The sequence below is a fragment of the Lissotriton helveticus genome, chromosome 10, assembly GCF_964261635.1.
Source record: "Lissotriton helveticus chromosome 10, aLisHel1.1, whole genome shotgun sequence".
Classification (NCBI taxonomy): Eukaryota; Metazoa; Chordata; class Amphibia; order Caudata; family Salamandridae; genus Lissotriton; species Lissotriton helveticus.
Window position 1 is genome coordinate 26956391 of NC_136071.1, and position 25765 is coordinate 26982155.

General features: G+C 45.1%; 2 protein-coding genes and 3 non-coding genes across 5 annotated transcripts in view; 4 read left to right on the forward strand and 1 right to left on the reverse strand.

Annotated features, from left to right (window-relative positions):
- The first annotated feature begins 617 nt into the window (after positions 1-617).
- On the forward strand, positions 618-11580 carry RPL10 (ribosomal protein L10). The gene is made up of 6 exons (XM_078664631.1): positions 618-726; positions 4765-4823; positions 5424-5531; positions 5907-6045; positions 10755-10917; positions 11360-11580. Exons 1-6 carry the CDS (start codon positions 704-706, stop codon positions 11513-11515), a joined length of 648 nt encoding a protein of 215 aa, XP_078520757.1. The 5' UTR covers positions 618-703; the 3' UTR covers positions 11516-11580.
- LOC144786331 (small nucleolar RNA SNORA70) lies at positions 3315-3449 on the forward strand. The gene has a single exon (XR_013602136.1). It is a non-coding gene; the product is annotated as a small nucleolar RNA SNORA70 (small nucleolar RNA).
- LOC144786330 (small nucleolar RNA SNORA70) lies at positions 6292-6426 on the forward strand. Its single transcript, XR_013602135.1, has one exon. It is a non-coding gene; the product is annotated as a small nucleolar RNA SNORA70 (small nucleolar RNA).
- LOC144786329 (small nucleolar RNA SNORA70) lies at positions 11087-11220 on the forward strand. Its single transcript, XR_013602134.1, has one exon. It is a non-coding gene; the product is annotated as a small nucleolar RNA SNORA70 (small nucleolar RNA).
- Positions 11581-20216: 8636 nt separating the features above from the next.
- LOC144785007 (deoxyribonuclease-1-like) overlaps positions 20217-25765 on the reverse strand; it is a 95879-nt gene continuing 90330 nt past the window's right edge. The window contains exon 9 of the mRNA XM_078664126.1: positions 20217-20796. Coding sequence (XP_078520252.1) covers positions 20722-20796 — 75 coding nt within the window. The 3' untranslated portion in view covers positions 20217-20721. The remainder of the gene's footprint in view (positions 20797-25765) is intronic.

The following is a 25765-nucleotide window of genomic DNA, read 5'->3' on the forward strand; positions in this document are numbered from 1 at the left end:
TCAAATGAGTAAAATGTCTTTAGTTGTTAGGACATGGAGTAGAGTAAAATTAAATAATAATAATACAATAATATTAATCCAATAATGATAATTATTATTAATAATATTAATATCCCCTCTGTGTAAGAAGTGTGCCGGAGGTCCTCGCGACACATTTGTTTTGTTCTTTCTTCTAGTTTAAATGCAGACCGCCTTTCTATGTGAAACAGCCACGTCCTTGCATGGTAAATGTTAAAGACGTAATAGTCCATAGAAAGTCAGACCCGCTTTAAACGGAAGGTTCCCAATCCAACATGGACGCCGCTCCTGTGTCTGCTGTTAAGGACTCCCTCAGCAAGTCTGTTTTGAGGTGCAAAGTCACGCATTACATTGGTTATAAGAGAAGTTGCCCGTGGAAAGATGGCCGTTTGATTCACGCCCACGTCTCTTCGCTTGTTGCTTGCTGCCTCGATCCCGTTCAAACATGTCCGCCACGCCGGAAGTGAGTGCCAGTGGGACAGGCCCAGACTTATATGCAGCGCGCCTGCGCGGGACCTCTCTCTTTCCGCTCGGCGAGGTGAGTGAAATGGCGGCGGCTGAGCTGAGCTGGCCCGGCCTCGTCGGGGTTTATCCCCCCGCCTCGTCATCTGTGCTCCGTCCAGACCCCCACGCTCTCTGCTAACGGTTCTCCCTCTTACTCCGCAGGTGACCAGCAGCAGCCGCCATGGGTCGCCGTCCCGCGCGATGGTAAGTGACCAGACCCGGGGTGTACCATGTGCTGCCTGGGGGGGAGGGTAAGAGGTGGTGGGCCTTGGAGGGGCTCTGTCCGGAGTGGGAAGGAGTTGCACGTTTCCAGGAAAGGTTGTGAGGCCCCTTTCGTGCGAGGCATGTGGTTAAGGGAGGGTGTTGGGGCTAGGTGCCGGGTGAGTTTATGAAAGGGGGGGTGTTAGTATGGGGGCACCACCAGGGTGTTAGTCTAGGGGGGGTACCAGGGTGTCTTAGAAGGTGTCCTAGGAACGCAATATTACTGGCCCAGGGTGCACATAGTGCCACAAAGCCCCAGTCGGCACTGCAATTAAAGCCCCCACCTCTAGACGCTCTTAAAGTTGAGCCGGGCATGGTGCCATTAACAGTGTGTGCATGAGTCATCTGTCGTGGCACTAGTCGAGCCAGGGTGGCCCCTGCCTGTCGGTGGCACACAGATCAGGTTAAGGCTGCTACTGCTCTCTTGACATGGGAGTTTTGTGCTTGTCTTTAGCAAAGTAAGTTGCATGCTAATCACGCTTTTATTAAAAGTAGCCCCTCCTTTCTGACAGCCTTCTTTTTGTGACGTCAATATCAAATAATTGCAGGTGCATCTGTTTTCTGTGTGGCAATCTAGGCGAGCTTTCATGTGTTTGTCATGTCATTATGGGGCCTTCACATTTAGGCACCATGGTGATGCAGCTGCCACCACGTGCTTTTAAATAACGACCTAGTATCCCATGATGCGACTTGTCCATTATCGTTAGAGTATTAGTTTAGGGCAGAGGGCTTCAAACTTTTTGATGCTGAATCCCGCCCCCGCTCCAAACGAATCTTTAGGCGTAAGCACCCCCTAAAGACCAACTTTATTAGAGCCTGGAACCTCCTTATCGAATACCATAAATGCCCACAATTTCCGCAGCAAATCATTTTTACACTGGGTATCTGATATAAAATAGTTTTCAGCAACCCAGAGGTTTGTGGGCGACTGTTTCAGTGTCAGAGGCTTACAAAAAAGTTAAAAGGTCTACAAAAACAAATTACCTTAAAGTGCACAATAGTTTATTTCTCACAAAGCATATTTTTGACACCACCTATTCGGGGAACATCTTTCTTAACTTATATGATGGATGAGCCTGTTTTTCTCCAGGGTGATAATCAATCTTCGGTTGTGTCATCAGTTTAACTCCCAAATATAGCAATAAGCAACTAAAAGGTGACCAGTCCAGCTTTTCAGAGAGCCTTACCGTAACAACACGTGTTGCTGATTTAACTTTTGAACGTTTTAAGTAATAACATTTTTTTTTTAATCCTTGGATTATGCAGCAAAACTATAATTATGCAAAAATTGACGGCTGCAGATTTTCAGTGGCCCTGGGTATAATGGCTGTAATGCATGGGATGCAACTTTAGTGCACGGTTGTGGAGTATCATTCATCCAAATAAAATTCAAACCTACCATTTACAATCATAATGATGAACTGCAAGGTTCAAGTAGGATACTTTCCTTAATTCCAGGGTTGGGAGTGGTCTCAATCTTTCATTCTGTTCGAAAATATTTTTATTTTTAACATTAAGGTCGGATGCTTCTATTTTAGCAAAAACTGACTCCTGGTTATATTAGTTTGCCTCAGTCATGGTTTTTTGGGAGGGCTTGATGTGCCTTCAGTCTGACTGAGGGGTGGGGGTCAAAGATGTGGCTGAAAACAAAATATTCTATAAGTTTTTCAAGTCTTTCACCGTCATGTAGCTACATATAAAATCGCAGGCGGCTTAAATGAAAAATATAAAGTTGTTAGGGGGAAATGTACTACAGTTCATTATGAAACCTCAATTAGTTAATGCACTACAGAGGTCTCTGTGCAACCTTAGAGCCACAATTAAATCTTGGTTGGTGCAGTGGGGAATAGTGTATTTTTAGTGCTACGAGGTGACAGAAAACTCTGAATATGCAAAATGTTATTTTCTACTCGGATTGCATTATAAGATGGATTGCTACAAAATGTTCAAAACTTTTTATGGCAAAATGGTGCTTCCAAAATAGATTTTTGTAATGCCCAGACCGAACCGAAAGGTATTTTTTTACCATAGTTGTTGAACACCTCGGGAATAGTAAGCGTTATGTAAATACAATTACAAGTGTGCACTTCACATCTCTGTTAACTCTTGGTGCTACGAAGCAAAAAGAAGCTTCAAGTGATTCGATCAATTAAAGCCAGTACCACATTTGCATTTTTCAGGCACGCAGCACGCTGGCAAAACGGCTTGTTTAGCTGCCTGCCAGGCTTCGATTTTACAGCACGAGTCCCTGAATGACACTCCAGCTGAGGAATATTTGCTCCCCTTCCCATGACTCCAAAGCCCCCCCTTGGGGTTGCACCCCACAGATTGAATACCTCTCGCGTAGGGTTTTGAATGTGAGCTAGTGTGCCCCATTTTACTCCAGTTTAGAATCGATCATTAAAATGATTTCTACATGGTACACCAACTTTGAATTGCCTTGTTGTCCATTCTCGTTAGTATTTTATTTTTATTTTTTTATTTTTTTTACAGTTGTGCACTTTACCAGTGTGGGGACAATTTTTTTATATTTGCAGTCAATTAAGCCGACCAGCTTCTGCCGCTATCAGTAGGTGGTGTGCAATGGCTGCATACAGTGACATCCTGGGTTTGTGTATGTGCTCCATCTTTTGTATGGAGAGCTTAAAGGGACCTTGGAGACAAATGTGTTTGTAACGTTTGTTCCCCTGAACACTTGATAGTTCCAGTCAATTGTATAATCTGGATCATTTAAAGCAGGACTGTTTTAGCAGAATATCTGTATGTAACCTGATTTCATGATAGAAAGATGGGTTCAGCTTTGTAGAAGTCCTAGTAGGTATAATAGAACCATACCTTTTATTTTCAACAGCTTTTGGAGGGTATCAATCTTAGAAGCCATTAGGAAACCAGGATGTATACAATTACAGTAGTCTTAAGTGGGGCTTCAGGATTCTGCCCAAGTCAACTGTAGACCACATTCAGGGCATCAACATTCAGGGAATTTTAAATATTCACAATCCTAGCTGGCAATAGATATCCAGGCCCTCCTAAGAGTGAGCAAGCCTAGTTCAAATCTACTGCTGGGTTGTCAGTACAGAGCCACCGGCAAAACTATTCTCTCTAACTCTAATAAATACTTTTCTACGGGCTTGGAACTAGGTGGAGACCCATGCTTTCTTTATCCTGAATCAAGGAGCCCACAACAGCCTAGTAAGGGGGGGGGGAGAGACTCATTTGTTCATCAGGAGAGTGAACTGTTGGAGAAGGTAACCTTGCGCCTCCAGATGGGTAGAGGAATAACGAAACTTTGTGATGCTACGAAGCTCACGCCTTTCCCAAGTGAAAGGGCGTAGCTATGAAACTTAATAGTAGAGTAACTTGGGCCTTAAATTTTCTTTAGATTTTAGTTAAGATCTGGTTGAGGCCAATGAACATCTCCACCTTTACCCAATGCAGAGAATGTTTCCTTTTAACTAACCAGACAATAGTATTTATCCCCAAATGGACTTGGGGCAATGTTACACATGCCAATCAGGAAAAGATTACAGGGAAGACTTGGATAATAAAATATCAAACATGGGTAAAACCTCTTGCTTCCCAGGGTACATATACTGATTGCAGGTCCTGCCAAGTTCCCCTTTTCCCCTCTATTTACCGTTTATTTGTTGACACTCCTCCCAATTTCTCCTATAGGCTCTTGTCATACTTGTTTTCAGTTCTAAAATCCGCACCAGTGACCTATGTTTGCATGTACAGTCTCGGTGTGATTTTGTATACAGTGAAGAAACTATGCATGCGTAAGCTGTAGTCTTTCTTTAGAGGCGCATGATTTTGGTTTTAAATTCATACATGTTTGAAAACAGAACTAGGTAAGCACATAAGTGGTTGTTTGGGAACTGGGCTATAGAAAATCGAGGTAACCATCACAGGAATTACATCATTGTACATTTAATTTTACTGTTTTGGATCAAACGAGTAATTAGTTAAAATTGTATCCAGTTACAGATACTGCAAAAACAAGCCCTACCCCAAATCCCGTTTCTGCAGGGGTGTTCCTGGTAAGCTTTTTTGTTTTCTTCAAGCTTTTTCAGATTTTAATTTGAGTCGAAATAGTTTACTAAACCTGTTTGAGCTTCTATTGAATAATAAAGTTCATGTATCTTCGTAATACTGAAGTTCGTGCTGTCCTGTCGTACTCTTGAGTTGCTCTTGTCATAGGGATGGATTTGACTTGGATCCAAAATAAAGTTAGTTTTAGCCTTTTGTTTGTCCATTCTTGATGAATGGACCTATCCAGTTTGAAATTAACCTGTATCTGATAGTGTTGCTTGAGTATATCAAAGCACAATGTACTCCATAACATACACATTTAGAAAGAGTGTACCTTTGACTTCGCTTATTTCGACTCCGTCAATCCGTATTGTTTCTTGGCAGTGGGTTCTACCAACTGCTAGTGTGGGCTGCAATGCAAATCGGTAAGAACATCATTTTATTATAGATGGTTTGCACACATCGGATCTCTAGAATACTAGTGCCTGTCCTAAGTGAAATGCTCGTGATCTTGTTAGGCTAGCTGTCACGTTTTTCGTTTCTAAATATAAACTGATTTGTGGTGATTTTAAGGACAGTTGTAATTATGGTCTGGCTATGTCTTTTAGATCCCAAGATTAGGATTTTCGATTTAGGCAGAAAGAAGGCGAAGGTGGACGAGTTCCCACTATGCGGCCACATGGTGTCTGATGAATGTGAGCAGCTGTCCTCTGAAGGTAAGCACCGGATCCAGGCAGCTGGTTTCCACTGGTTTGAGTGCCAGTGGATATTTGTTGCACACTTCTCCCCTGTTGTATAGGTTAAAGGCTTGTTTGCTGTAGTACTCGTTTTCACATGTGGCACCCACAGCTTGCTGCTTGTCTAACTCAAAAGTAAATCTGCTTTATCTGTTGACTCATGTTTTGGGTGCAGTCTAGTGAGCAAAAGGGTTCATTAACATGCAGCAGGTGTAGTGTGCTAGAACAGTACCCGATTACTTCAAGGTAGACCCGCCACATGGCATGTTTAGTGTTCAAAATTAATGATACGTGCAAAACTATTGAGGGAAGAGTATGTTTTGATATATTCTTCTTTCCTCCTTTGAATCCTAGCGCTGGAAGCTGCCCGTATTTGTTGCAACAAGTACATGGTGAAGAGCTGTGGCAAGGATGGCTTCCACATCCGAGTGCGCCTGCATCCGTTCCACGTCATCCGCATCAACAAAATGTTGTCCTGTGCCGGTGCTGATAGGTGAGGACCGCTTAAGCGTGTGAAGGTGCAATGAGGTATTCATGATTGTGGCACACATGGCAACACTTACATTTTACTAGAGGTGTAAATAATAGTTTGGTTTTAAATGTGAGCTAGTTTAGTCTACCACTGGAAAGATTTATACATGATGCACGCGCATTGAATTGACATGTCCATCCCCCTCAGTGGAGTTCATGCTTTTTTCAGTTGTGCACTTTCCCCAGTGTGGGGACAGTTTTTTGATATTTGCAGTCAATTAAGCCGACCAGCTTCTGCCGCTATCAGTAGGTGGTGTGCAATGGCTGCATACAGTGACATCCTGGGTTTGTGTATGTGCTCCATCTCTTGTATGGAGAGCTTAAAGGGACCTTGGAGACAAATGTTTGTTCCCCTGAACACGTGATAGTTCCAGTCCGTTATATAATCTGGATAATTTAAAGCGGGACTGTCAGCAAAAGAATTCTTATCTGCATGTAACCTGATTTGATGATAAAAAGATGGGTTCAGCTTTGTAGAAGTCCTAGTAGGTATAAAGGAGCCATACATTTTATTTTCACCAGCAGCTGTTGGAGGGTGTCCATCTCTTTTATGGAGAGCTTGAAGGGACCTTGGAGACAAATGCAGGGACACGTTTGGTTTGAGGCATGTGTGGCTGTAGTTGCGCATCCTTGGCATAAGTGTTTTTTTTAACGTCATTTGAGTCACGTTGACGCCTCTTGCTTGCAATGTGCCTGGTCTTCCACTCAATCGTTTTTTTTTTTTTTTCTCTGCTGTTTGGTTGCCGTATACTCCTCTGCTCCAACTAGACCTTGTCGAAACTAGAATCTAGGGGTTTACTATAAGTGTTGTCATTGATCGTGGTTATTCATAGCCTACATTGGTTGTTTGTCTATATGTTCCAGCCGCCTGAGGCCCAGTAGGCCTTCGGAGCAAGTCCTTATTTCTGATCCCTTGTGGTGATGGAATGGATGCCCTCTCAATTTTGCCCATGCCAATTTTCTACACAGACTAAAACCTGATGTGTAACGTGCCGTTCCCCAGGTCATCAGAAGTCTATCAATTCTTCCGGTCAAAGACACTACATTATTGAATGTAAGACTCCATGTCAAGACGCACAGTCGACACTCTGGACATCTTTGGATGCGAAGTAGTTCACCACAGGGCTCACACCCAGGCCTCTGCAGCGAATGAGAGCTCCCTTCAGTGACAGTTCAGTGGCAAAGCTCAATCAAGAACCTTCCACCAGGACAAACTAAGTACTGTGCTCCATCCATCCTGGCTACAGCCTCAACAAACCATCCCGCAGGGTCGGCTCTCCTGTTGTGACCGACTGAAGCCTTTACACAGGCCACCACTGCCTTCGGGCCATCGTCTGCACTGAATAGCTGTACCAGACACCTAGGCCATGTGCCGAAAGAGCAGCACAAGGCCCATTCCCATTGACCATGAGCCGAAACTTTAAATCGCGAGCTCTAGCGCAGATACCGCTCTGCTTTGGCACCGAAACCAAGAACATTGGACGAGAGACACTCTGCATGTTAAGCCTCATACAGAGGATAAGAAAATGTCTAGCAGCCTTCCCCATAATGGACTAGAAATGTCTGTTAGCCACTGTTAATCGAATAAAAAGTGGCTCACCCAATGATCCTGATCCACAAACAAGTAACAGACGGTTGGTCTGGTCATTTTAGAGTTGATTAACTCGTCCATTCTGTCTGAGTAGTCCCCCCCCCCCCCCCCCCCCCCCCCCCCTCCTCTCTTGGAAAAAAAGCTATGGTCAGAGCCTTACTAAAGAAATCTACCTTAGACCCTGACTGTCTGGCCAACTATCGCCCAATCTCCCTCCTCCCGGGAATTAGTAAAATCCTGGAGAAACATGTAAATATTATACTCTCTGCCTATTTTGAATCCAACCACCTCCTTCCTCCAACTCAAACAGGATTTTGTTCCTACCACGGCACAGAGACATCGCTCCTTGCAGTCATGGAAGATTCAAGAAAAATCCACGGTTCAGGAGGTTCATCTGCCGTGATCATTTTGGATTTGAGCACGGCCTTTGATACGGTGAATCACCGTAACTTAATTGACCGCCTCAAATTTGGGCATCTCGGGAACAGCCTTAATTTGGCTGATATCTTTCCTGGAGTGGCGATCCTTCCAGGTATTTGAGGGCAAAGCCACTTCCAAATCCTGGCCTCTTTTATGTGGAGTCCCACAGGGCTCGTCAAGCCCAACGTTTTTAATGCCTATATGGCTCCACTGGCAGAAATCCTACAGCCTTATGGAGTGAACATCATAACATACACTGACACTCAGCTAGTGGTCTCACTTAACCATTCTGATACATCTACTCCCTGCCTTCGCACTTGTCTTGAAGTGGCTAAATGGATGAACCACTCCTATTTGAAGCTAAACGGAGACAAGACAGTGCTTTTGCTCCTTGGTAATCTGGCATTATTTAGACCAATTGAGATGTGGCCGACTTCAATGGGATTAGCACCCTCCCCTAAACCATACATAAAAAGCTTGGGGTTCTGGCAGGACACAGATCTCACTCTTGAAGTCCAAACTAGGAAAGTAGTTGCCGCTTGCTTTAGCATGCTTAGAATGCTTCGTGAAGTACTCCCTTTGCTTCCATTTCAAGCAAAAAACTTGTAGTCGGGCGCTTATTTTATCACGCCTGGACTTTAGTAATGTACTTTACTTAGGGTCCCCAGAGGCGGTGCTCTCAACTTCAAATGATTCAGAACTGTCCGGCAAGAACCCTTTTGGGAATTCCCTACCGACTGTGACCCAAACCCGCCATAAAAGCTCTGCACTGGCTGCCCATTCGGGAAAGAGTCCACTTCAAAGCACTTTGTATCACTCACAAGTTGCTTAATGGGAAAGGACCTAAGATCATCTCCTCCCTAGCTAAATTATAGCAAGCTAACAGGCCTTTACGATCGGGTGAACTGCACTTGGCTGTGTATCAAGGATTAAAAGCCAGAGTGGAGGTCGTTTTTTTTCTTGCAATGCCGCCAAGCTTTGGAACCCCCTCCCGCTTCAGATGCGGAAGGAAACTAACGATCTAAACTTTCGCAAGATGTTGAAACCGTGGCTTTTCCCCAGATACGTTTTAGAAGCTTCTTGTAGTCTTTAGCGCTGGGATGCCCATGGGTAGCCATGTGCTTTATAAATGCTGCTTCATTCGTTCGTTCTGCATCGAAACCCTCTTTGCCGGAAGCAGCTTTGGAACCAAAGAATGAACATTTTTGCCAAACAAAAGGTAGCTCCGAAACTGTGCAATCTGTACTAAACTATTGCAAGACCAGGTCGAATCCAGACAAACCGCTGGTGATTCACCCTGACATCAGTCCCATCCGGACTACACTTCCACACAAAATAGAAGCCAGCCAAAAGACCATTAACTATTGAGGATGCTCTGGGAAGCGTCTTGCCACCAAATCAAAGGGTGACAAGGCCACCAGTCCACCACCACAGGCACCAAGGGAGCGCACTCCAGAACTATAACCTCCTACAGACCCACACTAACCTCCCACAGACCCACACTATTGCCCAGAGGGTTCTATTTTTTTGAAGACCATTGAGATGATGGGGACCAATGTTCTACTACCCGACCCCTCGCTCCCCACCTCCAGCCAAGATGACTTATGGGACACTTGCCACAAATCCCCTGAGACAGACCCGAACATGTATCCGGCAAAACCTTCCCCTCCAGATACCACTACATATTATGACCTACCAGGTGGGGCAGCTAGTTATCATAAGGTTTAATCCACACCGAACCAGTGGAGGATGATTTCCTCTAGGAGACAGTCATCCACTCAACACTTGGCAAAATACCTGTTGGTGATTAAAGTTATGCATAGACCCACAACAGATATTTTTAAGGACCCAATAAAGGACTTGTCATTACACCCTGGTTAAATAAAAAAATGAGCTGTTCCCTTTTGACCCAACATAAAGGGTCCCTTAACCACCCGACTAGTGGGTGCAACGGCAAGAAAAGGGGCAAATTTCCTAACCTCTGGAAACACATTTCCAAAACATTAATGTGTAGTCATGGTACGACAGCAAGCCAATGTGGGTAATGCGGTTCTAAACCTTATTTCAGTCTGCAACCCACACAGGTTAGCCACTGTGTATGGAAGAAAACTGCTTTAGTCTGTTAAGCTTGTGTAACTACAGCCAAACGTGCTTCAAACATTACCCAGTAAGCATCTGTTTGTGGTATGTAGTGATGTAGGTTCACATGCGCCCACCCTCCCTAGATACCTGTGCGGATTAGAATTACAAATATGTGCACATTACCTTATTGCATGGTCATCTCACTAGGATACAAAATCCTCACACATCAGTCCTATCCTTCCTAGCAGTAAACCATCTAACAATGGAGTCGAGGGTCATACACATTTCAAGCAAGAGTCCCCATGCCTTGTGCCTTGTAAGACTTCTTTGGAGAGGAAAAATTGCACCTTTCTGAGACAAACACTAGATGGCGGACATGTGAATCTACAACACTACATGCCGCAAACAAGCTAACTGAGCAAGTAACATTTTCCTTCCCTGCACACTTTATAGCTCTTGTTGTTGAAGTTCATGGGTTTATTGCTGGACCGGAGGGGACTTTAAAGGAGCTGTATTAGGGCACTTTCTATATAGCGGCTATTGGACATGGCTAACCAAGTGCTATTCTTTCCTTCCAGACTTCAGACCGGAATGCGTGGAGCCTTTGGCAAACCCCAGGGCACTGTAGCCCGTGTGAACATCGGGCAGGTGATCATGTCTGTCCGCACCAAGGCTTCCAACAAGGAACATGTGATTGAAGCTCTGCGTAGAGCCAAGTTCAAGTTCCCCGGACGCCAAAAGGTAAGTCAACTAGTACTTGTGCGACTTAAGCTCAGCTCTATTGGAGATTCGTACAGATAGTATTGATACTCCGCTTGTTCTTAGCCAATTCAAATTCGCGCTATATAAAACTATAAATAAGAGTAGTTTGCATGCTCTCAATGCCAGGGTAGTATTGTCTATTTAATTTTTGCAGTCAATTAAGCCGACCAGCTCCCTTTACTGTGGGGAGGTGGTGTGCAATGGCTGCATACAGTGACATCTGGGGTTGTGTATGTGCTCCATCTCTGGTATGGAGTGCTCTAAGGGACCCCGGAGACAAGTTAGTGCACATAATTGTTGTGGGTCCTCTGTCACTTATGTAGGACGGATCCTCTTACTTGAGTAATACTTCAGTCTTGCTTGATACTTTTTCATAAACATGAGCTTTTTTCTGACGCAATCTTAATTTTTTTTTACCCAGATTCACATCTCCAAGAAATGGGGTTTCACCAAATTCAACGCGGATGAGTTCGAGAGCATGTGTGCAGAGAAGCGTCTTGTGCCCGATGGCTGTGGTGTGAAGTACATCCCCACTAAAGGCCCCTTGAACAGGTGGCGTGCCCTTCATGCTGCCTAAATGTGGAGAGGGTGTAATCCCTCAACAGTGCCGTTTGAAAACCAGAATAAACATCATGGATCTTTTCTTTGGTTTCCCCACTGGTTTTTCTTCGTCGTTGGTTATGCGTCATTGCTTTAGGTGGGTGGCAGCCTGATGGAGGGTGGCTGAACATTGGGCCACTGGTAGGGGCTCAATGGGGATTAGAGGAGCTTTAAGGCGTAGCTCATGGTTCACAGGTGAGCAGGAGAGGTTAAGCTTGATGGAGTTTTCAAAAACCTTGGAAGGATTTGGACAAGATTGCATGTAAGCAAAATGTTGGTACAACCATGGAAAATGCCCATTTTAATGGAGCTCACATTGGTCTTCTTTGGCACAGACTTGTATGCATTCTTGATTAAATATCTTTCCGTTTATGCAGCTCGCGATGGGCACAAAGCCCAAGAATCTTTGAAACCAATGTATTTAACCTGTTTGACTGTGGTGATCAACCCTCATCCTTTATCATTGTTCCAAAGACGAGTAGTCTTTTGGTGAGGTGAGTATTCACAAGCTAGAGCTATTATGTAACAGGAGGCTTTTAGAGTGTTTGAATAACTAGCAACCTGGGGAGAAAGCCCTGTTTATCTGGTCTTTTTGGTGTGGAAAGAGGAGTGTCCTGGAACTGTGCGCTTAGGAATTGCAAAGGGTGTTGGCATGTCTGTATAGCAGCAAGTTCAACTCTAATACCTTTACTGGATGGCTGCTGTTGACGAATCGTATGTGGGAGTAGTTCATACGGAGGGTTAAGAGTCTGAATCTTTGTTAGTGAGCTGCAAGTGTTACTGTGTGGATGCTTCCTGCAGTAGGCACAGATATTATTTGTTCCTCTGGACAATTTGTTTGGCCTCCAGCAGCATGTACATTTCTTCCGCCAACAGACGCTAGTGCTCAGGGTTTAGTGGGTATGGATTACTGCTGATATCCACTAGCTCTACCTGTGTCGTTTGGGCATTGTAGTGTAGCGCAGTTCCACTTGGACTACACTGTCCTACTTTGGCAGATCTCTATAACATGCTTCTCCTTTAGGGGATCTCCATTGATCATAAGCACTGAATAGTCCCGCCTACATACGGATGTCCTGGGGCACTTTTCCCAAGTGTACATTTGTGTTTAATCTTTTCTTTTGAGAATGCCTATAAACTGTAATATGTGGAGTTCTATTTGTTTAATTTATGAAAATGCAGAAATGAAAGATTTAAAAACTTTCACAAAGCTTATATAAAGTGATAGTTACAGGAATCTGGGTAATCTAGACATAGGTAGGCTTTCCCGTTTAGTCTTTTCCCCCCAGTGGATATTATGCATTTTTCAAAATGTACAGCTAGTCAACGGACAAGGAGGAACAAAAAGTCTTGTGTGCTAACCAGATAGCACAAGCTACATAGAGACGGCTAACACTAGTCATGGTGCACCTTCCCAGGGAACTCCACCAGGCAGGCAAGCACCGCGCACAAGTGGGGGCTAAAAGAATGGGTAGTAAAGGACATTTTTCAAAAGTGGGGCACAATATCTGCTGCCAGGAACCATGCTGATATTTAATGTCACAGGAAGACACGCCACAAAAAAGCTAGTCATGTTGTTGTACAGGTTCATGCACTAGTGCAGTGTGTGGCCTGGGGGCTGCATGTGGCCCTCCTCGCCTTACCATGCGGGCACTGGTCAGCAGCCTAGCCATTAGCAAGATGTTACACATGCCACCGTAACATTCACTCTTCCACCCCAAAATATAGCCACTTGTGTCACAGCAGCCGTACATGTGAATCCACAAGTTAACTGTAGTAATGAGAGCAAATTCAGTTTTCACTAAGTGTGATCAGTCAATTTACTTTCATCAACCAAGTAATTGGTTTATTAGTTTAAGGGATCAAGGTCTCAGACAGCAGGGCAGTCTTTCTTGGGAATCTTCCTCATAGGTCCAGAAGAATTCTGATGGGAGGTTCTGAGGGAGCCACTTTTATATCCAATGCCAGCCGATGTGTAGGGATGCCTCCTTTGTCTAACCTTCCCCGGGTTTAACACTATTCTACAGAGGAGACCTAGACAGGTAAGTCCAAGTGTGTGCTGCACTTGCTAGTGACAGTGCAGGCAGCTTTAGAAGTCGGACAGTCACAGCTCAAATGTTACTCTTTGATGTTCAGGAAGGGCTGGGTACATAACCCTCCCCACCCCAAATCCTTTTCAGGAGAGGAATGCCCCCGGCATCCAAGGACCTTTTTGTCTCCTGTCAGGAAGAAATCCACATCAGGAGAGCCACAAACAGTTGTGATTCTGGCATAAAGGTGCAGTTGGTTATGGAAGACTAATGCAAACCTGCAAAATGTGCTATTTCCAGCTTAGTTATTTAAAGTCCAACTTTACCATTGAAGAGTATTTTAAATTACAATCAACCTGGAGAGATTTCTCAACGCAGGCGGTCAGATTTCTCATTGCAAGTGGTCGCGTATACTCTACTCCTCGGTTTGAGAAAGCTGCTGAAGTGCCAGAAAGGAAGCAGCGTGTGCACGATGCAGTTTGTGATTGCACAGTGCAGGCAAACACCTGGCACTGAATCACCGATAACTGCATTTCCTGAAAACTCCGCCGCTCGCAGAGCATCGTGTGTTGCGGCTGAGGTTTTTTTCTTTGCTGAACTCCACCCAGGTTTAATAAATACCCTGCAACTTGCCATATGAGTGTAGAAGCCTGTCTTAGGGGTGACTTATAAGCATTAGAAATGGTTTAGCAAAAGGTTTAATTTGCTAGGTCGAAATGGCAATTTGAAATTGCACAGCAGGCTTCTGTGGCAGGCCTAAGCCATGTTTTACAGTGCTACTTTAAGCGCACAATGAGTACTGCAGCACGCTTAAATCGGTTACTTTACAGGCCCTCGATACATGTACCATTTACTAGGGACTTAAAGTAAATGTGCCTTTTGGGTGAGTACAAATTTTACCATGTAAAGTACCAGCTAAAACAAGGTCAGTAGGCGCAGGGTAGAGAAAGCGCAAAGTCTTGGTGAATACCACACCAAAGATGGTCCGGTCTAACAGCAATCCAAAATGCAAGCCGAAAAAACGACCCTAGATGTGGGATGGGCAGTTGTGTATTAATTGCACAAAACTGAATCAATCGGTAAGGCAGTGGTTCCCAAACTTTTTAAACCCGTGGCTCCCTTGACCTAGTTGGCCGTGGCTCCCCACCTTTTTTTTTTTTTGTTACCGGTGGGGGGATGTAAGCAAGACCAGCCTCCAATCTTTCTTTCACTTTGAGATGATTGGGGAAACAACAATCTCCCCCTTTCACTCTCCTGTGTCCTCTCTTTCCTCCACTTTCTTTCACTTTTTCTGTCGTTTCTCCCTCATTTCAAGCTCCCCCTTAACTCTCCTTTTGTGTCTCTTCCCCTCATCTCAATCCCCCCTTCTCTCTTGTGTCCTGTCATTCCAATCTTTCCTGCACTTTTTCTGTTTCCCAATCATTTCAAGCTCCCCCTTCACTCCTGTCTTTCCTCTGTTTTTCACTCGTTTTCTACCCTCATCTCGATCTCCCCCTTTCACTCTCCTGTGTCCTTCCACTCTTTCTTGCACTTTTTCTGTTTCCCCCCTCATTGCAAGCCCCCTCTTCACTCTCCCATAAATATAAAAGTAAACAAACCAATGAGTACCAAAATTCAAAGTTATGATGGCTAAAAAGCTAAGATTGACTGAAGGTTCCATATCACGAGGCGCTTGGAGTTGTTGCATGCAACAGCTCTATACAAAGTGTCAGCCTCCTGCTCTTAAATATGATAATTAAAATGCAAATACCAACCATAGAAACTCTCAGGCTGGCTTCGTGTGCTGGGCAGTTCGATTATAATTAGGCTGTGGGGTTTTATATTTAAACCTATATTAACTGATAAAACCCCACTGAAAGAAAAATAGCCCTCACCGGTGAAAACACAAACACTGAAAAAACACCTGGACAACCACAAAATAAATTCCATTCAAAGAACGGAAAAAGAGTGAAAGTCATTGTTTTGTTCCTGAAGGGGTCAATACAATGTAACTTTGTTATACAAGTAGCAGTAAGAGACTGGCTAACATTATTCTGCTTGAGTTTTGTTCTTTAGGGATGCCACTAAAATATTGTTTCTTCCTTTTACTTTTTCAGTTTTGTGACCTTTGGTCTAAAGATGCAGGGGTTTAGTGTTATGTTTTAGGTCTAGTTTAATTATTTTATGAACTATAGAGAATCAGGAAATATCAAACTCGTATTTGATATTTTGGTTGCATTTGATTCTTTCACCGATAGGTAAAATGGCTGGTTTCATATGTGTCATCACATTTACCCACAGAGAATGGGTAAAAACCCTTAATACATCAGACCATAGTATCTAGTGGGTCAGTATTGATCGGTGAATTGCCAACACCGCAGGCTTTAAACATTCAATGCAAGGTATAGTATATATATCGGAATATCAATATAGGACTAGCTACGTTGTATTTAGTGGAACTCAGAAGGTATATCTGCGGGCAAACCCTTAGGTTTGGACATGAAGCCCTGCACACTCAGCAAGAATACCAGCTCCTCAGTAATCTGGAGTCGCAGCACACCCGGGACACATTCGGTGTCACTGTGGTGGGCCCGATGATGAAGCATGACACCAACTAGGTTGGTGTGTGAGGGCTTCATGTCCAAACCTAAGGGTTTGCCCGCAGATATACCTTCTGAGTTCCACTAAATACAACGTAGCTAGTCCTATATTGATATTTCTACATATAACCAGGGGACCCGGACTGGCTTACCTAGTCCTCTCTCTCCCTTTTGATTTGCTGATAGTATATATATCACCAAGCATCTGGGATAGTGGTGAAAACATGACACCAGACTTTTGGAAAACATGGAACGCAGTGTCACTTGTAATGCTCTGGAAAAAAAAGGTTCATTCCAAGTTCAACAAAGATTGGAGTGATATTGTTTGTATTTGCAGTGATTCAGCTACGTATATAAAAAAGTTGTGTGATGACCTGTCAAAATTGATACCAGAGCTGAAGTGATTCTCTGTAGTAGATCCTTGCCATTTGTTAGATGGTATGCTGAAAGCATCTTTACAATCCTAATAGTTAATGAGGGATGCTATTGACTTTTTATTCCATTCTGGTGCACTGGTTTCTAATGCACAGGAACTAAAACGCAAATATTTATCATTTCGTGCTTTATGTGGCATCAATGAAAGTCATCCCAACTGTGCCCCTTAGCTGATGGTTCTCAGCCCAATCTGCTAAGAATGCTGAGAGGGCCTTTTCACAGAAGTTTACATGGGAATGAATGAGCGAGCGCACATGACCCAAAGACTCACTGAAGAAGTATTGTGTGGTGCACTACAATAAGATTAATTTGCAAAAATCTATTTGGACCTCATATACACTATAAGTACACTGTCTATATACCATGTTCTTTCAGTGCAGAACGTTCGATAAACACCGGAAAAACTGTTTTTCTGTTTTTAGTGGCGCGAAAATGTGTAACCACTGATAACTGTTTTTTAAGATTGAAAAAACCCCACCAGAATTTACCAAAAATAGAAACTGAAAACAGGAAAGCCCAATTATAATAAATTTCTTATTTTTACCTGAACAATATAGTTGTATCAGCTTTGACTTACAGCTATTAGTAATCTGCATGATTCTATTGGTTCATTAAAAAAAGAGTTTCTGTGGATCATTTAACTGAAGTAAAAACTAATTATAGTTAGGAGGGTACCATGGGGAAAAAGGCCATCAGTGCGCTATAAAAGGAGAAGAAAGACTGGTAGAGAAACACGAGGTCAAAGAAACGTGTATAAAGAGAGAACTGAAAGAGAAACAAAAGAGTGAGTGAAGGGGCGAGAGTAAAAGACAGCAAGGGGAGAAAAACTGAGGGAGGGGGAAGTGAAGCGAGAAGGAAAAGATAAGGGGAGAGAAAAAGAAGAGAAAGGTGGAGACCAAAGGCTCAGAGCTCGTCCTCTGTGCTAAGGCCAGGAGGTTGCACTACAGGTGCTAGGGCAGATGAATTCTCTTCATGCAGCAGAAACGAAGGATCTTTCTCTTGCACGTGGCCCGCACCTTTGCCTCCTCTTTTGTCCTTTTAATCCTCTCAGAAAAGGAAGAAGACTGCGCCCCTGCAAATGGGCTGGCACATGACCGATTTATTCCCAAAGGAGCGGCGCCACTGGCTACTGATAACGGTGCACCAGGGCACCGCGGCGCACAGTTTGGGAACCACTGGGTTAAGGCTCACTAGTTACGAAGGTGACTGTTAAAGGGTAGACCGTGCCAACAACTCAACTGACGCACAACTTCAGGAAAGGGCCAAGAACCTGCTTGAAAAGGGCTACTTGGGGAATGTGTCGCTAAGTAATATTTGCGTAGCAGCCACATAGTCTTCTGTGCATACTTTTGCAAAATGTTACTGTGTAGACCTTCAAGCCAGTAAGGAGCCCCTTTGCTAAAACTGTCAACCTAAAACTTAATAAAATGTAAAACAAAAATGGATAACTAAAGTGGGCCCAAGAAGGCATCGCAACAGGACAAAATGTTAGGACACTTGTTTGCAAGTACACACTCATCTTAGCCTCCCAAGAGACTGCTACAAAATCAGTGCTCAGCATGTGAACCCAGAAAAGATTATTGCTGCAAAATGTAAAGGTCACTGGAAGGAGTAGTTTTGCAGCGTGATTTTTGTTTTTATGATATGGGTGAAGACAACCCGCAATGTCAGTGTATCGTGAGTACCAAACCTCCCTTGCCCCAAAGTCCTACTCAGCCCAAGAAAAACACTCCGGTCCCACCTCTACCTTTGGGCCACGGTTGGCACCAAGAACATTTTTACAACACCCCACATTAGGGCTCTGCACCGGCACATGTTAAAGTCTTCCGGCTCTGGATCGAGTCGTCCTCACTCGGGCACTGAACTGAAACCTTTGGGGTCGAAACCAGTCTCGGGCCAAACTCCTTCCACACCGAAACCGTCTCTGGAACCCTCGGCACCAAAAAATAAAGATGCTCTGATACCACCAAGGGAGCCCCTTTTCGACGTCCGGCCTGCAAAACCGGATCCAAAACTATAGGAACTATACATTAATCCAAAAACTGGACACATTGCAACCAAATTGCCACATAAACTCAGATCTGAGTCTGAGGACACTTATCACATTCCTTTAAAAAGGAAACATGTTGGTACTAACCCTTCTCATCACCTCCTTTCCCCCCGAAACAGCATTTACTAATTACTAATAATTTGCCACAATTGCCTGATGATCAGGGGGATGGTGGGAGGGTTAGTCATCCTTCACATGAAGACCCCCGGAAGGATTATAATGCAGACTGTCCCACAGATGATGATCCTGAACTTTATCATACACTGATGACACACAGCTCATCCTATCCGTCTCAGAAGACACTGACACCACCAGAGTTAACTTCTGAAACACCATGTCTGACATCACCATCTGGATGAAGTCCAACTGCCTATAGCTCAATTTGGACAAAACGGAAGTACTAATCTTTGTACATAAGCCTTCTCCCTAGGACGACACCTAGTGGCCCACCAAACTCTGCTTCTCACCTACCTCCACCGACCATGCACGCAACCGACAAATCATGAAGTAACAGATCAATGCGGTCTCCTCTGCCTCATTCCACACCCTCCGCAAGATCTTCTGATGGATCCCCATCTCCACCAGGAAAGCGGTCATCCAGCACTTGTCTCCAGCAACCTCGACTACTACGGCAATGCACTCCATGCAGGAACCACCAAACAGCTCCTAAACCAACTCCCAGATCATCCAGAACACAGCAGTAAGGCTCCCCCTCAACCTCCTGAGAAGTACCAGCATCAAACCTTACTGTAAAGCTCTCCACTGGGTCCCCATCCAGGAAAGATGCCTCTTCAAACTCCTCACACAAGCCTACAAATCCCTCCACAGAACCGGATCCACCTACACCAACCACTACCTGATGTTCCACCAACCGGCCAGGGAGCTCCGCTCCTCACCCTGGCCCACATTCCCTGCATTTGTCGGAGCCACTGTAGGGGTTCCTTCTCCTACCTAGCCACCTAGTCCTGGAACGACCACCTCTCCACTTCGCTTGAGGATTTCAGGAAGAAGCTCAAGACATGGCTCTTCATCCAAGGCTCGCCGAACCCAGGGCCTGGAGACCCCCGGGGTGACCAGTCGTGCTCCATAAGACTCACTTGATTAATATATAAATATCTCTATCTGCATATTGCGTATGTAGAGCGCGCATGCACTATGCAGGCTGCCATCTACTCTTTATGCTTATTGTGTCACGTTCCTTGGTTCTGCCAGTCAATTTATTTTGCACCCCATGAAAAGGGCTGATGGGCTTATGGCAGCAGAGTTATCACCAGGAGTGGCTGCTGTTGTTTTAAGAGCACACTTGCCCCCGCAGCTCAGTTTCTCATATTATAATACAGCCACCTGCCTGCTTTTCACAAGTCTTACTAGTTGTTCCATCTTCTAGAGCAGTGGTTCTTAACCTTCTGACGACACCTGGTGTAAACATTATTGGAGTTCAGACACCCCCATTGAATCCTTTTTGGGATCTGGGGTGTCTTAATGATTACTGAAAGCTGAGCCACTCCACGTAAGCATTTTCGATGATTTGAACCACAAAACAATACAGAAAATATACAGAAATAAGCATTCATCAAACAAATACACAAGTGATTAGATATTTTATTTAATTCATGAGCAATTATAAAACAATCAGCATTTTGAAAGGAAGTTTAAGCTTTTCTAAATTCAATTGCGGCCACTAATCGTCTGTATTATATTATTTTTAATGCACTTGCTCTACTCTCATGAATCAATCTGCGGATACTAACTACATTATTAGCTTCTAATTTCAGATTCCTTCACATTTACAGAATGTTTTAATATTTAATATTGTACATTTTGCTTCTTCGTTTATATACACTTTATTAATCTGTTAATATTATTTAATTTTCTAAGCAGTCAGGGACCCTCTGAATAAGCTTTAGGGACCCTCCGAGTAGGCTTTTCGGACGCCCAGGGCCCCCTAACCACAGGTTCAGAATCACTGTACTAGAGAAACTTTGGGGTCCAGCGACATGGAACTGCAGAATGGTTCAACCGCTTCCTTGCATTGCTGATAATGTTTTTTCTCTCCGTCTTTACATGCTGTACCAGTGGCAAAGGCAGGTCAAAGTTCACGGTCTGTCCTGCGATCTGGTCGAAGGTGCACCTCCACAGGAAAGTGGTCACTCACTTCCAGTGCCTGTAGAGAACACAACAAAATCAACATGTTGGAGGCATTGGGCTGACAGAAGAAAGAGACCAATTCAATAGAAATGCATGTAAAAGGTGCAGAAAAAGCAATCCGTTATATAAGGGGAAAAAGGTGTGAAACACAAGAATCCGTGAAGGCGGAAGGGACATATATATTATTGTTTCTTAATTCAAAACCACACACCTTCAAGCAATCTAAATCAAAATGTAGTCCCTGTATTCATTGTGCATTGCTCCTGAAAGTAAAAAAGACAAAATGTAGACAGTAAGCTCATTTAATGAGTAGGATCTGTATGCAAGTTGCACAAAGTTCACTTCATCTCCCTATTTTGAGTGAATAAATGGGACCTGCTTCCTGTAGACGACTCCCTTGGCTGAAGGTAAGCAGATCGCGACAGCTGGGGTAAAGGGGGGCAAATCAAGTCTTCATGTGTTTAAAGAAAGCAGTTGGATTGGCTGCAGAGTGCCATGCCAGAGGGAGAGTGGTCCATAATTTAGCAGAAAAGTAATAAAAACGTCTTCCGCTGGTCCTGACCTCCTCATCCAGGGAACAAGAAGCAGCTCAGCTGATGATTTTAGCATTCTGGGTGGAGAGTGGCGCTGAAATCTGGTTTGAAGGCAGATGGACCCCACTTTATGGATGATTTGTGGCAGCTACCAAGGCTTTTAAAAAGGATCCTCTTGAATACAGGACATCTGGCCAACTGGGAAGAAGCAGATCATAAGGAGACACCAAAATTAATCTAGCAGCGTTGCTATGAAAGAGTAGGGTCTTGAGAGAGGAAATTCACAAACTAAGACAAGTAGTGTTGCTATGGTCACCCCTGGACAATATCACAGTTTTTCTAAAAGACAAAGAAGCAAGAAGAGGGATCTACACAAGATTTTGAGCACCAGAAAAAAGATCTGAAAACACTGCTAATGTGAGGGGTAAAAGGCAGATTATACCAAGGTTTCTCTCCTGGGTGGCACGACGTAGTGGACGACCTATTAAACGTAGCAATAAAGACTCCGACAACAGTGAAGCAGGATGCCCTGAGGTCAGTACCTCCATTTTCTTGGTGGCCAGCTTCAGATAGATGTTTTGCATCCATTGTGAGATGGTGAGAAGCGTGTTGCAAAGTAAGGCTGGAATCCAGTCTTCTGAACGGTTGGATGCCATCAACACAGCATTAAAACAGGGAACCAAGAGAACGACTAAGGAATGCTATGGGAGCCATATGTATGTTGACAAGGGTTGGGCTAAGAGCTGAACCCTGCGGATCAGCAATATCAGAAGAATGACAGGCCGAACAAGATTCGATGAGAAAGAGACAATCCAGTGAAATGCTGGGTTATGAGTCTGGAAGTGGGGTCAGAAACAATATCAAATGCTGCAGAAAGATACAATAATATCAAGGCAGCGTCACCGCACCGATCCAAGATAGCACGGAGATCGTTTCATAGCCGCATTGAGAACTGGCTGTGGACCGTTCACAGGATGAAATCCAGCCAGAGCTTGACCAAGCAAAGAGTTACACGCAAGAAACTGCAAGTGGTTGGCCAGTTGCAGATTCAATTACTTTGAAAAGGAAGAGAGAAGGTCTAACATTTGGCAGAATGGACGGATTTGCACCAGGCTGTTTTAGCAATGGCAATAGAGAGAAATGATGGTGGAAGAAAGGGAGAGGTTACACCTCATTCAGAGCCTGGGCAATGGCACTGACTACCAGTTGAATGATTGTCACTGTAATAGGATCAAAGGACATCCAGATTTGCTAAATTCATTGCCATTATTCTAGGGTCAGGAGCGAGTGGTTGTAGATTAAAAAAGAGTCGATGAGGATTTATCACCGGGAGCATTATGGTCAGGAGTTGGAGAAAAATGAGCGATCCTCACATACAGACTCAGAAGCAGAGGAGGAACTATTAGAAACATACTGGAGGGGTGTGGCCAAGTTGGCAGAGAGGTGAGTTGCATCCGGCTCTCGAGGGCCTGAATGCCTCTGCCCACTTCCACGCTCGACTACGACCCACAACTATGCCTTTGAAGACTGGAGTTCCCGGGGGCACCTCTGGAGCACCCTGTAACCCGGGCATTATCCGATGGAATGGGGCGGACAGCTTGAGTGGCTGTAGTGTTCGGGGGATGCTGGGCCACGAGTCACAGAGAGAGGGCTGTCAGTGGGGAGCCAGGCGGCGGTTGCGCATTGCTTTCTCATAGAAACTGGGAAGTGATTGCTGGCGTTGCAACCCCCTCTCAGAGCACACCTGGGGGCAATGTGAGGACTCAGACTCCGTGAGGGTCCTGGGGCATGTGGAAGTGCGGCAATGCGGGCTGGTGGATTACAAGCTGCATGCCCGTGGCCTACTTATAGGTGACTGTTGCAGCTGCGGTGGAGCTGCCATGTGCCTACAGCCAGGGTAGGCTGAAATGGGTGTGGACCCCGACTGGTGCTGCAGGGCAGAAGAGTGCTCATGCTGGCCCCAAAACTCAGCGGGTGTGCACTTGGGGAGGGGGGGGGGGAGAACAAGAGACCTGAGGTGTGCTGTTGACCAGCCCAGCTGCATTGGGCCCTGAAGAGCAGCAGCATGTGGAGCTAGGAACATTGTACATGCAGACTGTGAGCACTGCAGGATCCCCCCTTTATGGGGCAGCATTGTGCTGGGACCTGCTAGGGACTGTTGTGTTGGAGAACATGACCTACCCTCCTGGGGGGAAGATGGCAGTCCCTTGGCCCTACTGCTGCATGGAAGAGACCTCAGATCATTGCCGCCTGGGACATGTGATCCAGTACTTGAGATGATCGGGTGCCACTGGTGATTCTGCCCGGGCACTGTAGGACCTCCTGTGAACCGGCCCGGCCATGCTCGATACGAGGAGGGGGTATTCATGCCCCTTAAAAAGAATATGTTATCCCGTAGCAGCCTTCTTAAATATCTGGATATGTCCTGGACGGGTTCTGCAGCCTTGGAACCAACAATGGCACTCACCAAATCAGGTCTGTTGGAGAGCCACCATACCTTCAAAGCAGAGCTCATAGATGTGCTTATGCAATACTTCTCCAGAGGCTTAGTCGAGCTCTGTGCAGACTTGACTAGGAAAATTGCAGAACTGCGCACGGCTGTGAATACTGTGGGCCAATGAATCCCCAACGCAGAAAGGCAACCAGAAGTTGTATCGATCACGCTTTGGGCTTGTTTTTCAGTGGATTTTGGTAGCGTTTTGGTTGGCGCGCCTCGGCACGTTACCAAGGCTTACAGGAACGCGCGTTTTGCGCGTTTTCACACACCGGCTTGCCTCTCGTGATAACGCCAGCTCTGGTTGTAGAAATTTCGAGGTCCTGAGTGAGCACACGCTCTGTGTATTGTGGACCTGGGTCTCTGGCCCTGTTGAATACAGCTTTGCTGAGGGGGTTTGGGTATCGTTTTGAGTTGTCTTACTTGCTTGTGTGCAGTGGGCTGACCCCCCCCCCCCCCCCCCCCACCACCCCCAGTTCTGCCAGGGTTTAATCCCTTGTGTTATTGGCTATATAGCACCATGGAAACTTGGGCTAAGTACCCTGAGGAGGAACAGGCAGAAGGGGAGGAAACATCAGAAGGACAGCAGGACGCTGTCCTAGAAGATAGTATTGTGGAAGCATTGGATGCCTCGGTCCAGGCTTCCGTGAATAGAGCCATGGAGACGAAAGTCCCCCAGACTGTGCAGCAAGCACTTGCAGTGGCCCTGCGCCCCATTAAGAAACAATTGGAATGTGTGCCAGAGACTTTGTACTCAGGAACCTCAGATTCAAGAGCATCCCAGACCCCGGAGAATACATGGCGACTGCCCTCGTGGCTGGGTGCTGGGGCGTGGCTCCGGGACATGGACAGCATCCGCCACCTGAATATCAGAACCCCCCTGGAGGTCGACCTGTGGAGTAAAGATACCAACCCAGGGGATCAGTTGACTGGAGGTGAGTGTTTGGTGATGGACGGAGCGTTGACAATACAAACACTCACCTCCAGTCAACTGATCTGGGTTTAATCCATTTTGAGATGAGGCGACTGCGCCGTGCATATAGACTCTATCCGCTCGTGGTTTTTCTTTGCCTCATCTCAAATAGTCACATATGACAAGAGCATATGGAAGCTATCTACTTGAGCTACTGAAAGGACCCGGTGGGTGCTGGGGGAGGTCTTGTACCCCACTTGGGTGGGCCGGCCATGCTTGGGCAGCTTCGGCTTGCACTGGGGGCAGATAATAAAACATAGGTCTTCATGTTAGGTTCTCTGTCCCGCCTCTGTCTCCTCTGGGGAGGAGGACAACTCTGCAGACCCTACCCATAGAACGAGCCGTGATGAGGTAGCAGAGGGCCGCTCTCCAGAATGAATATCCTGAGGTCATTGAGTGAAAATGTTAAAGTGCATTGTTTGTTACGTACTCATCTCCAATAATGAGTTTTCCCATGAGTTGCGCAATGCATCAGAGTAATGGTTTCTTTGGTACCTTTTGTTATAAAAAGCAATGTAATGCTCATTTCTCTATTTTATTCGTTTCTTGTTTAAAAATCTATAAATAATGTTTGGAAAAACATTCTCTGTACCTCACCCTCACATCTTTCTCTCTTTGTCTTGATAGTAGGGTCTCTGTACCTCTGCCCCATTGTGTGTTGTTGCCCCTATGAGGACACAAGTTTTTGCTGCATTCAGTTATAGGGGCGAGGATATAAACCGCACTGGGGGACCGCGGCAGCTTCCCTGTTGCGACATGGGACCCAGGGCTCACGGTAGTCTGCCACTCCACCGAGCAAACATGATAGTAAATTAGGAATTCAGGGGCATATTATCAACACAGGCGATAAAATTATCGCTGCTTTTATCGGCAGAAAACTGCCGCTAAAGCCGCTTTCGCGGCAGAAAACTGCCACTAAAGCCGCTTTTGCGGCAGTTTTCTGCCGATAAAAGCAGCGATAATTTTATCGCCTGTGTTGATAATA

Coding starts and splice junctions, on each gene's coding strand:
- RPL10 (XM_078664631.1), top strand. CDS start 704: ATGGGTCGCCGTCCCGCGCGATG. Junction 727..4,764: donor GGTCGCCGTCCCGCGCGATG/GTAAGTGACCAG, acceptor AATTGTATCCAG/TTACAGATACTGCAAAAACA. Junction 4,824..5,423: donor TTTCTGCAGGGGTGTTCCTG/GTAAGCTTTTTT, acceptor TATGTCTTTTAG/ATCCCAAGATTAGGATTTTC.